Source organism: Misgurnus anguillicaudatus, chromosome 2, assembly GCF_027580225.2.
Source record: "Misgurnus anguillicaudatus chromosome 2, ASM2758022v2, whole genome shotgun sequence".
Lineage (NCBI taxonomy): Eukaryota > Metazoa > Chordata > Actinopteri > Cypriniformes > Cobitidae > Misgurnus > Misgurnus anguillicaudatus.
This window is the reverse complement of record NC_073338.2, coordinates 14363612-14376568: the sequence shown is the minus strand read 5'-3', so window position 1 is coordinate 14376568 and position 12957 is coordinate 14363612. Positions and strand designations below refer to the sequence as shown.

The window sequence follows — 12957 nt, the reverse complement described above, 5'->3', positions numbered from 1 at the left end:
GATTAATATCAGTCTTCATTAAAAGAAGTTCCATTATAATTTTGCCAAGTGACTTAGTAGATGTATTTTTTTAAATATCTATGTATTACAAAAATATAGTTTAGTTTAGGAATAGATGATTTGGTGCATTTTTATGTATTTAATAAACAAGCCACATCATTAATAAACGCAGAACCTCATTAATGAACGTTAAGGCTCAACACTGCCACCCACTGGTGATATATTGTCATTACACGTGTTACAATATGTATTGAGCCATTGTAGTGTCATTTTAAAACATTAAAAAAATTTTAAAAAGTGACTATACCATAAATTTTGTATTTCTCTTCTTATTCATACATGCACACATACAATTGAGAGTTGCCATCGCTCAGCGCCACATGCAGCAAATAAGCAGTTACATTGCATGCATGCATTTGTCAGACACAAAGCAAAAATGCATGGTACTATACTGTGCAACTATCAGTATATGTGTTCTCCGGCAATCAAACCCATGACCTTTGCATTGCTAGCAGAGCAATAAACACCCATACCCCAAAACTCAAACACACGGCCTGTACTCTTGTGTTTTCAGTCGGTTTTCTGTGCCTCTATGGTTGTCATGGTGCAGGAGATTAGAGGTCTGTCCACAGACGGATTGTCAACGTTTCCTCCTGTTTCTCCCTCATTGCGCTTGATGTGGCACACAGAGGAGCAGTGCCGAGGGTTTGATTGTATTAGGGAGAGAATGGATTCGGCATGCTCAAGAAACTTTCCCCTCAGACCACCCGGAAAGATTTACATTGAGAGCATCAACAGCAGTCCATTAAAAGAATAGCATATATTTTCAACATTTGGATTTTTATTAACTTCTTTTCTGTACCATGAAATTACACCTCACAGCGAGACTCGCACATCCAATTCATATTTATGCAAGATACACATGAGAATCCTTTTCTGTAACTAATCAAGACAGAAAATACAAAAACAAACATCACTTTAGTAACAAACATTTCCACCAAGTATAATATACTGTAGAGAGAGCTACACTTTAAGCTAGAGAGTGGTTTATCTCATGTTTATTTCTCAATAGCTACATTAACAATACCAAAGTAACAAGAGCTACACTGACTAACATACAGGCTTATTAAACTTAACCAACTCTTTAGTCTACGTCAAGAGCAGATGTATACTTTACAGCTGGACAGGACAAACATGGACACAATGGTTGACAGGTCATATTTACAGTTTAATGTTTTTGTGTGTGTGTGTGTGTTTTGGTGCTTTCTGGTTCTGATATTCCTACACTGTCAAAAATAGCTCCAGGCCTTTGATATTACCCTTACGAAAATTAACCATGGTTTTATTGTAGTAAAAGTGTAGTAACCATGTTTTTTTGGTGTGGTTTTGCACTAACCATGGTTTAACTATGGTTTTAGAAAACCATGCTTGTCAAAACCATGCTTAGTTTGTGGTTACCATGGTTTTACTACAGTAACCATGTTTTTTTTAACTGTAGTAAAACCATGATTAATTTTCGTAAGGGTATGCACCATTTAGGCGCAGATATGTATACATTTGGTACCGATATGTACCTTTAAGGTACTAATATAAAGTCTTTAGGTGCAAATGTGTACTTTTTAAAAGGGTACAGTCCCAGTATAACTCCTGACAATGTAGTACAAGTAACATTTCAATATGTTTAGATTTCCATATGAACTAAACAATGTCTGAAGTGTTTTAAATGCTGTATTAGCTAGTCAAAAGTACTGATTAAGACAAAGCCAATGGTTTGCTTCAGGAAAGAAATTTGCATGTACTTCCCTCTTCTTTAAAGGTTTAGCGGAGGATTTTCTCGAATTTTAGAAAAGAACCGCCTTCTCCACTTTTTTAAACAATGCAATTGCGCAACACTCCTGATTGACAACTAGGAGGACCAATAGTCTTGATGATCCACCCGGAAAAAGAAAATCCTCCGCAATACCTTTAAGGCTTTCTACTGAGCAGTTTAAGGCTATCAAAATCATCCAGCTTGTGCCAAAACATTTTATAATTGAATAAGTGCTTGAATATTGGGTGAACGGTTAAAACATTTTCAGATTCTTCAGCATATATGACAGGACAAGGTATCCATAAAGAACCAACATGATCTAGTACTTAATTCTGTAAATCTTAATTTAAAATACTCTCCCTTCGAATTTTGAGCTGAGCTGGACTAAAATCCCCAAAAATCCTAGTTCAGCTTTTGTGTGGAACAGACCATCCATTAGCTCTCAAATCTCATTCAAATATGAAACACATGAGAATGAAATATATTTGACATTGTCACTAAAGCCAAATCTGTTGCAACACATTGTGAGGTGGGAGCAAGTAAAAAAAATAAAAGTAAAAAAGATTTGAGCAACTTTTTTTCAGTTCCTCACCTAAAGCTATAGTTCAAAACTATCCCTAAATCTTGAATGTGAAAACAAACAAACCATCAAACTTAATATAATAATTCAGTCATCAAAAAACCAAACAAACACATCATGTTCAAGAAAGTACTGGCACAGTGTAAGAACTGACAGCACCTGAAATTAAAAGTATGTATCAAGCACGTTCGAATCCCATGCATTAAAGGTGCTGTGTGTAGATTTTAGCAGCATCTAGTGGTGAGATTGCAAATTGCAACCAACGGCTCAGTCCACAGCTCAAACCTCCCTTTCCAAACACATAGAGAAGCTACGGTCGCTGCCACCGGACAAATTTGTTTGATCCAAGACAACATAGTGATCAAGCAGTTTGTCCATTTAGGGCTATTGTAGTAGCCTGGGTACCAGACGATCTTAGCCCCGCTAAAAGTTGGTCGCGCTTATGGAAGACCAATTTAAAGAAGCAACTGAAATGGGTATCACGGCGATGCAACTCGGCGTGCACGACGAGATGGATATAATTAGCGGTCGTTGCCAGCTTCTTTTCTGAACCCCGGAATCGTGGCAGCTGAATAAGTGGAGGGACATGCTAGGCTCCAATATTTTTCAAGCAAACGTAATGGGTATTGTCGTGGATGAAGTTCAACTAATGTACAAATGGTAAGAGACAGTCTGACTGTATGACTTAGTAAATACTTAATGTTGTGATATAAATTAAATGTTGTAAACATAGTAGGTGTTGATGTACGTTCGCTAGTATAATCACAATGTTAGTGTCATTTTAGCGAAATAACTAGCAGTTCGGTCAGGCTGCAAAAGACATAATTTCAACATACGTCACACACTCCGTTGCTCTGATTGGTCGTAGGTCTATCCAATTGAGTGCAGAGGCATTTTTCGGTTGAGACACGCCTCATAATCATAGCCCAATGGAGCGGTATCAGACTCAAATTCTGATTAGAATTGAGTATGACAACTTCAGGCTACTATTGTAGAAACATGACGGCACAAAATGGCCCCTTCCATGTAAGGGGCCCCGCAGTGTATGTAGATAGAAATGACTGATTCTAAGGTAATATAAACATAACAGTTCATTATGTTGAACTGTACTGTGCAAAAGTTTTAGGCCACCACCACCAGCTTTGTCATCTTAGCAAAGTTTTAATGCCCATCCATCCATTTCTATTTTTCAATATACAAACAGAAAATACAGGTGACCTCTCTTGGCACTAAACACATCTTGAGTATTTTTGAGGAGACTGAAGTCCTGAAGTCATTCGATTAGAATTAAAAATAAGTGAATTAATTTCATTTAGGTTTAAGAGATCTTGCTATACGCCTGTCCATCCCTCACAGCCTTGTTTTGAAATCAACATGGCGGCAGACTGAATAAGGCATATTGCTTAAGTGGAAGGGGAGTTTACCCTAAATACTTGACACTTCAGCTTATACTTTTATACTGTTTTTAATACAACATACACATTTCCTGCATTTTTTGGTTGTATTCTAATAAAGAGACTGAGAAATAAATATATATGATCACTGTAACTTTGCAAAAACAACCCAGGTGAAAAAGTAGTACACTTCCATAGTGTACTTAAAGTGCTTTATTTTCACATTCATCTTTAGTACTTCTTCAGATGTTCTTAAAGGTGACATAGAATGATTGAATGGGGTATTTATCCTTGTTCTGTGATGTGACATGTAGACAATTTTTTTTTTGTTTGGGTCTGTAATGCCTTAGAAGCTTCCTAAAAACCTCTCTCAGATAGCTCTATTAGGGTGGGGGATTTTAAACAAGTGGCTTTGCACATATTTGGCTCCACCTACTGGCTTAACTTGTAATCTCATTACTGATTGGCTGACTTTGCTGCCACTCAAAAAATGTAGCCAATTATTTTAAAGTGGAGGGGCAGTGAGATGCCTGTGATGTCATAAGCATCAGTTTTTCAGATTGGGCCGTTTTCTGGCTGACATTTCTAAAAGATTAATTTCTATGAGACTGAGATGTTTAGCATGTTTACCACTTTTTGTATGTTCGTGAATGCGGGTAGACTACCATTATTCAGCAAAGACAAGGTAAAAACGGTTTTTCATTCTCTGTCCCCTTTAAGAACATCTAAGTGTACTTCACTGTGCTTTTTTGAGACACAATGAATATGAACTTAAACGCACTTTTAACATACTATCTCTGTATTAAAAAATGTATTTAGTTAACACTTGTATTAAACCCGAACTCAACTTTCATACAAAGATTGGTTCAAGTTTACCACAAGTGGTACCTAAATACACCCCTTAAATACATTTGTAGCACATTTTAGTTCATATTTATGGTGTCATCTGAAGAAGTACTAAAGATTAATTTTTAGTATATTAAGTACAAAATTAGTGTGCGAAAATAAAGCAAGTTAAGTACACCATGGAAGTGTACCACTTTTTCAACTGGGAACAAATCTAAGGGGTTGTACACACCAAAACTTTTTAACACGGCTGAAAACGCCTAGACAACGCTGAATGCCAGCTGTTTGTCAACTGAGTGCCAGCTCTCTTCAGCAAAGCACTTTGGTAGTTCTGATACGTCAACTGTGAGACGGTTGGTTGCTGTGATACTTGTCCCGACCCTCCTCCACTGTGATTGGACGGCTGCGTGAGAACTGACATTGACGAGCGGAGCTTTTCATCCAAAGTTGAATATTTTTCAACTCCGAGCGGCAGTTTTTAAGCGCAGAAAAAAACGCTAGCTGCTGGCTTATTTAAAAAACGCTGAGCTTCTATTGGGAACCATTAAAAACATGCACCGGCCGCGGGCGTAAAAGCGTTGGTGTGCACACCCCCTAAGGGTTGCATGGTGGCCTAAAGTCTTAAAATGATGTCAACGTAGTGTGCGCAGTCTTGCGCGTTGGGTGCACAAGACCTAATTTCGTGTGGAAATGTGCACATATGAAATGTGCACTCATCTGACTTTTTCCATGTTTAAGTGCTATAATTGGGCCTCCAGTGCTTCTATCAACCTAGAAAATGTGAAAAAGATCAACCCAGTAATTTAGTTTTGGTAAACCATTTTCTGCAAGCATGTGAAAAAATAGGTAATTTAAAATCTGGCTCCCCTTGTGATGTCAGAATGGGATAATACCTCCCCTTAATCTGCACTATCCAACCACAGCACTGCCATTTAGTGCAGAGATCAGCTAATTTGCATGTTAAAGGACACACCCAGAAACGGTACATTTTTGCTCACACCTACAAAGTGGAAATTATCTATATGTTATTTTGAGCTAAATCTTCACATATGTAGTCTGGGGACACCAAAGTTTTAAAATCTTAAAAAAGTCTTGTGAAATGTCCCCTTTAAGACTTTTGCACAGTACTGTATATTATATTGCACTTCTGTCAAGAGATCCTTCTAAAAGTTACACAATGCACCTTTAATATATGACATCGTACTTTGTTATCATCACCATCCTACTGTATGTTTTAGTATAAAATTAGGATTTGTGTGCAAGATTTTTCTGTTGGAAAAAAGCCAAGAAATAACTGTACACTGTGTGTGCGAGACGTGTTGTTTTAGATTTATCTCGCCTTTTCCAGTGTTCACTGAAAGTTCTTTAACAGGTGCTGGCTGAAGAAACTCATTGTTGTCCTGGTGGCAGATGACTTGGATGGTATCCTTGTGGTCGCTCATTTTGCGACACTCTCTCTGGTCCCTTCATTCTTGCAGGAGCTCGATGTGCCTTCGCAACTCCTCCGTGGTGCTTCATATGTCCCTAGAAGTTATAAAAATACTATTTTTGTCATTGTCAAATCTAACCAAGAGCTAAATAACAATTTTTTTTACTTTCTATTATACTAAATTGTATATTCACATCAGATGAATGTTTTCAATAATGCCACTTACCTTCAGTCCACTGCGACTTGCATACTCTTTTCCACATTCCGAACAATGGTAGGTTTTCTTCTCTGGCATGGGAGGTGGAAGACTAGGAGTCAGTGACATGCATATGTTTGGTTCTGTTCTGTCTTTTTCAGTTGCCGGTGGGTCTTTAATGTCAACTTCATCCTTTGCAGTTGAACTACATTGACCCTCCTTTGTTGTATTCTGTATCTTTGCCTCTGGTTCCTCAGATGCAGTCTCAGACGCATCCTCACTTGTCTTGTCTAAAGCGTCTGATCCTATATTCATGTTAACACTCAGATCTGGAGTTGCCCTTTGATCAGTCTTTGGTGTTTTATATATCCTGTCATCAATCTTTTCCTCCTTACTGAAATCTTGAGAGATTGATTTGTATGTTTGGACAAGCCCATGATCAGACTCCACTAGGCTCGCTGTGTGAGAAGTCAGACTATCAGTGCTGAATGGAAGAAGAGAAGGTGATGTTGATGCTGGATGTGGCCGAGAGACCCTTGATGCGTTATGAGCCTGAATACTAAGAAGATCTTCTAAATTAGATCTTGATCCAGTGAAGGGATTCGACAAGGGTGATCTATTTTCACTCATAAATTCACATTCATCTCTCTGCACGTTGGCTTTCACAGAAGTAGAGGAGCTCAAACTTTGTTTATCAGTGATGTTGGAAAGGTCATCAGGGGCAGAAGGATCTGATGTTGTTGAGACTAAGTGGGACACTGGAGAGACAAGGGAGGCAGCAGATTCTACAGCAGACGGTAGACTAACAAAGAGATCAGGGGGATCATCTTTGCTAGTTACAGGTGAATGTGGGGTTGGGTTTATGGAGAGGTCAAGGCTTAGGTCGAAAGGTTGTATGGGACCTGGGCTAAGTGAACCTGGCAGGCCGGTGGTCATGGGACATCCTGTGGGAGCAGTACTGACTGCGATTAGATTACTGTTGAATGAGCATCTAGAATCCAACACTGCTTCTATATCTGAAGGTAATAACTGAGCATCAGTAGTGCTAGGGTTGGTTTCCGAAGCAGCATCTGAAACTTCTGTTGAAGTACCAGGGAGATGCTCTGATGGTAGCTGTCCCCCTAAATGCATGCGGATGTGATGTTGCAGCACAAGGGCATTAGTAAACTTCCTCTGGCATAGTGGGCAAGAATTTTGGGCACGACTGTTTGGTGGGCGTGCTCTATGGGTGGCCAGGTGCGCTCGAAGACTTCCTTTGGTTGAGAAGGAACGACCACAGAGTTTGCAGGGGAAGGGACGCTCCCCTAAATGGGTAGCCTGGTGCAAACGCAACGCTCTTGGGCAACTTAGCACCCGAAGGCAGACGCTACACTGATTAGGGGCAAGTGCCCCTGCAGAATTCATGAGTCCCAGGTAAGGTGACTCCTTGCTGAAGAGGGATGATGGTATCTGGATCATAGATGATGGAAGTGAAGTGACCACATTTGTACTAAATGTATTTGTACCCGTTAAACTACCGCTGCTACAACTTATTGCTCCTGCTACACTAAAGCTGCTGTTCGAAGTCTCACCAGTAGATGATACCCACTGGGGCTGACCATTTGGTTCTTTTTCTAACTTCTCCACCAGTCTTTGCAGCTTTGATGTATCTGATGTTGGGGTGGTGACGGATGTGGTGGTGGAAGAAGCAGTTAAGGGAAATGAGATGTGTTGCTGTGTGGTTGACATGAAGGATCCTGTTGGAGTTGTGGGCCTAAGAAACCCGTGGCCTGGGTGAAGGTGGGTGGAAGATGTCGGGAAAAATATTTTGGGTAAGTTAGCAAGCTGTGAATAAGCAGAATGGGGGAGCAAGCTAGGAATCGGAGGGGTGTTCTCATCAAAGTGCTGTGGTTTCAATCCTTTATACACCCCAGCAACAGAGAAAGTAGATGAGGCTGGAGCTGATAGAAGAGTAGAGGCGAGAGAAGATGACGATGAGGATGTGATTGAAGAGCCTGTAGAGGATGAAGAGGCTACAGCAGCAGATGTACAGTTGAGCTGAAGGAGAGAGTGTGCAGTGGTCAGCAGAGCCAGATCAATACTAGGAGGCAGAGGTAGAGATGAGGCTGTGGTGCGTGGTAAGGCCTCGAGGCCTTCACCACACAGATCATTTTCTGCTTGCTGTTTATTATGCTTCTGAGCAGCGCTTATTTTGTTAGAGTTGATAGTTTGTGTTTGTGCTGATCCTCCCATTGATCCCCCGGTCACAGATGCAAATAGGGAACACGGAAACAGAGAGAAAGAGAGTTCAGGGTTTTGTTCACGGTGCCGCAGGAAGTGAACCTTAAGATTTCCTCGTGTGGTAAAACGACTGAAACATATAGGGCACTGATAAGGACGTTCCCCTGTGTGTGAGCGCAAGTGTATCTGCAGGGATGAATCACTGCTGAAGGCTTTTCCACAAAAACGACAGGTATGCTGCATACGTCCTGCCAATAACGAAGTTGCACCTCCTTGCACAGACAGTTTTGTATCCTGTGGGGGAGCTGAAGGGACAGCAGCTACTGACAGAGCCTGGTTTGGAAAAGTCAGACTACCTTGCCCACTGGCTCCTGTCACATTAGATGATTTCTCATATGAATTTTGGCCTGGTAGGCCAAGGGAAAGTGCAAGTGGGATGTTTGAAGCGGCAGGCATGGAGACAGATGAGGACGTGGAGGAGTGAGCACTGTTGAAATTTCCTGGTGCGATTACCCCACTGTCACACTGTGTCTTATGGGGGCGCAAGACATTTAATAGAGGGTGGGTATGTTTAGAGGGCTTAGAGGTGGTCTGAGGGGGAAGCAGGGATGAGAAACATGCCAGAAGAGGAGTCATGGAGGCAGGGGGAGGGGATGGGTTTGGCCGAGAGGGCATTGGGTTACTATCCGAACCTTTTAAACAGAGCTGTGGCAGAGATGGTAGCATGAATGGAGTTGAATCCCTTTCACATGACTCTTCTCCCAGTCTCAGTACTTGCCTGCAGATCTCTTCAGTCATCTGCATCTGATGAATTTGTCTCTGCTGTAGCACACGCAGTTCCTCGAGGATAAAAGCAATGCTGACAGATGCGCATGCTGGGGCTGGAGGAGCTGTGCTCGGGCTGGGAGAGGGCGTAACTGGGCTTGGAGGACCCTCGGGTACAGGACTGGGACTTCCGGGATGTGGAGGCACACAGAGGGAAACAGCAGAAGAGGAAGATGAAGAAGAGGTTGTGGTAGCTGAGACACCTAACTTTGGAGAAGCCATGAGTGTGTGAATGTGGTTGTGGGTGGAGGGCACTGCTGGTGGAATGGTGGACATACAGTACAGACTGGAGGATTGTGGGGTGTAAGTAATAGGGTGAGAGTCTGTGAGGTGGCAGGGGATGTGAGGGGCAAGGTGCCTGGCTGTGGGCAGAGAGGTTGTTGTGAGTCTCCCAACAGATGGGTTTAAACTCAAGGAGGATTGGCAGTTCTGCGCTGCAGAGGATGAGGAAGAATTCTTTGCAAGAGTAGAAGTGAGGGACTTTACTGCCAACTGCTCCTCTAAGAAATCAGAGAGACACAAATGGTTTCACAATTTATTTCATCACTATGACATGGTAACAACATTTGCTGTACTGGTAACTAAATATTTTTTATATTAACCACCAGTACAAGTTCAAATAGAGGCAGCCACTACACCACCTGTTCACTACAGTTATCTGCTATCAGTACACTCTTAAATTGTCAGATCATTTTCAAGCCATGGTTTGGTCAAAAAAGACCCCAACTGGAGGTTTACAAAATTAACTTAGGATGTTTTAACTCAAAAGGCAGGGATGTGTCAATCCATGGTTGGATCAAAAAGGGTCTTCCATGGGTTGAAAGCATTTTTAGATTGTATAATGCACCTGAATGCTTAATAAGTCTTACTAATTTCCAAAGCAATGATTAGGATATTGAATAAAGAATGACAAACATGATCATAATTTCTGCTGCACCTATTTATTCACCCTTAACTTCAGTAAGCCTTGTATATGGGCGTCTCTCTCCTCCCCTCTCTTTACACCCTCACTCCCTCTGATCTGAAACCCCATCCTTCAAGCAGCTTACAATGCTCTTTGCACCCGTTAACAGCCAACTTTGTTTCCACAGCAACACATGAACATGGACAATGAACCTCGCCACTAAATTCCCAAACCACTTCAACGACCCACTTCCTAGAAACACATGAGGCTGAGTAAGTGAAAATGTGCTGTTACATCTCATATGTTTAAACAAATCTTCTGTCCGAACCCAATGAAGCCTGAAAGGTCGGTAAGTCTTAGCACAGTGGTTTACCACTAAAAACTCCCAAGATTACTTGAAACAAGTGACCTTAAGCACAGGACAAATTTACAAAAACAAGTGGACGTAACGGGATACAAAAAGTGATGCTGTCTGTAAAATCCAGGATAAAATCTCATATTATGAGTTTATATTATGATTTCAGCCATGATAGTACTCAGACAATATTAAAGATATCACATTATTTAAAAAATGACTTTCACAGACAGGTTCACAACTGATTTTGTGATGCACAAACACTCATATAGTAGCGATTAAGTGTACTTGAGGAACTCTTCCATTTAAGTTACAGATCAAGACACTTCCTAGCGGTTAATGCCTGACTGCACCACCACAAAGACTCATGGAGACAATGAAGTCTCATGCCATTCCAGAGCACTAAAGTGGCTCTATTTTTTCATCGTGGTCCACCTTTTCCAGTATAACCACACATTCCCCTACTTTTTATGTTTGCTCCACAAATTTGGTCAGACTTTTAGATTTTCGCTATATCTAATCTGATCTGGATGGTTACAGAATTACATTTCCTTAAAAGCAAAAAAGATTAGATGATGCAAATGTAACACGTTTTATAGTACAGCGCGCTCACTGACAGAAACGGTGGAGCTCTTCTACTAAACATTAAAATATTTCTCACCATGTTGAAGTAGCCATGAAGTGTTCAGGATGGGACTGAAAAAATGCAGAGGTCTTTTTTTGTTTCCGGCGTGACATGATGCGCGAGAAAGTCAGTGGCTATTTGGCCCATGCTAAATTACATTGCATGTCTTTCTCGTGAATTACTATAAAAATGATCTTGTCTGAGATGCAACCATCAAAAAATCTATATCATTTATATATGAAACAAAAGGCTAAATCGTAAGTGCATACATGAGCAATGTCTCAAAAGTGAAGTACTTGGCAAACTAAATCTGTGTCTATTCAGTGTAACTAAGATCCAGAGACAACTCTCCTCCTCCTTTTTCCTGTTTCTGTCTCAAACACAATCTCAGCTTGTTCTCCCACTACATTCGCATTCAAATAACGCAGAACACCACCTACTCATGCATATACCCCTCCTTTCCCTTACATCCCCCAAGTTTTAAGGCGTTCCCATGAACCTTTCTGTAAATTTCGGTAGTGAATAAAAACATGTAATATTACGTATCAGACTGAGATAGTCTAAGTTTATTTCACCTAACATGAATTTACATTTTTTTTTTGCATATTAAATATACCTAAACTTGTTGCACAGAATTGTTCATCAAGAATCTGACCACATAGTTATGTTCTGTATGTCTTGTAATGCTATAAAGGAAATGCAAAAACTCAGAACAAATCAACAGGCCTGTCTTCAGTTTTTCATTGCTGTTGGATATAAATTATACAACAATATCTAAATGTGCTTGTGTAATTTGTATTCAGATCAGAGTTTAAATCAGTCTATCATAATCAAACTTTTTATTTTAATGGCCAAATGCCTCAATCTATTTAATAGGAGGCTATTCATAACCTGCTCATCATAATTTGGATTTATCACATTTTTAAAACATTTATGTCAAATATAATGTCCAGGATATATAATAATCCCCGAAAAACTTTATTATTTAACTGATAGTAATGCCAAAACACATGAATTTATTTTTTAAACACTACAATATACACCGTAGTACACGTCGTAAAACTATGTCAAAATGTCATAATTACGTCAGCCAGATCCTCGCGGGAACTACAGTTCTACTGTACGCGCGACCTGTTGCGTCCTCGGACGCGCGCTCTATGATCATAACCAATTATGATTCATATTTTCCTATGTCTATATGACATGCTTTGCGCGGACATATCTTGTTATGGGCATGTAAATAGTACTAACAATGTGTTACTTACCAGAAGACGATTATGTAGGCTATCTTTCACGGCTCTTTGTAATGTTACAGGATAGATTACGACTGGATATCATCACTGCTCTTCCGGCATTTTGCCACCATGATGCGCAGTCGGCTCTGACATCTGAATGATTTATTTGTTGTATTGTCTTGAGCACACTCTATATTCACTTACAGTCGCGAATGCATATTTGTCACCCGCTGTTAAATATCTGGGTTAATGGCACTATTGCGATATCGAAAAATGACGTTTCGCTTTTGCTGTCATTCCCATAGTCCTGCCCTCCCCCCTCTCTCTCTGCTCGAGTCTCTCTGTGTGTGTATTTGGATAAAATGGCCCTCTCTCTTCTCCTGTCCTGTCCTCGCGCTCTCTCTCGCGCGCGCGCGGCCCGAGTCTTTGTTGAGACACTGGCGCTGCGGCATCGGCGGGTGTCTGTCTGTCTGTCTGTCTGTTTCTGTCAGTCTGTCTATCTGTCTGTCTGATCCAGACACTGCAGGATCATTCACAA

At 40.7% G+C, this 12957-nt stretch overlaps 1 protein-coding gene across 2 annotated transcripts; it reads right to left on the bottom strand.

The window, feature by feature from the left end:
* Nucleotides 1–823: 823 nt before the first annotated feature.
* On the bottom strand, nucleotides 824–12934 carry sall2 (spalt-like transcription factor 2). Of its 2 annotated transcripts, none has more exons than XM_073873182.1 (3): nucleotides 12450–12934; nucleotides 6286–9800; nucleotides 824–6154 (listed from the first exon to the last, which is right to left on the bottom strand). In XM_073873182.1, the coding sequence occupies exons 2-3, from the start codon at nucleotides 9574–9576 to the stop codon at nucleotides 6020–6022; spliced, it is 3426 nt and encodes a 1141-aa protein (XP_073729283.1). In that variant the 5' UTR covers nucleotides 9577–9800; nucleotides 12450–12934; the 3' UTR covers nucleotides 824–6019. The 2 variants fall into 2 exon arrangements, with proteins under 2 accessions (XP_073729283.1, XP_055057526.2); XM_055201551.2 differs by lacking the exon at nucleotides 12450–12934 and adding an exon at nucleotides 11221–11832.
* Nucleotides 12935–12957: the final 23 nt, after the last annotated feature.

Coding starts and splice junctions, on each gene's coding strand:
- sall2 (XM_073873182.1), bottom strand. CDS start 9,576: ATGTCCACCATTCCACCAGCAGTGCCCTCCACCCACAACCACATTCAC. Junction 6,155..6,285: donor CAAGTCGCAGTGGACTGAAG/GTAAGTGGCATT, acceptor TATAACTTCTAG/GGACATATGAAGCACCACGG.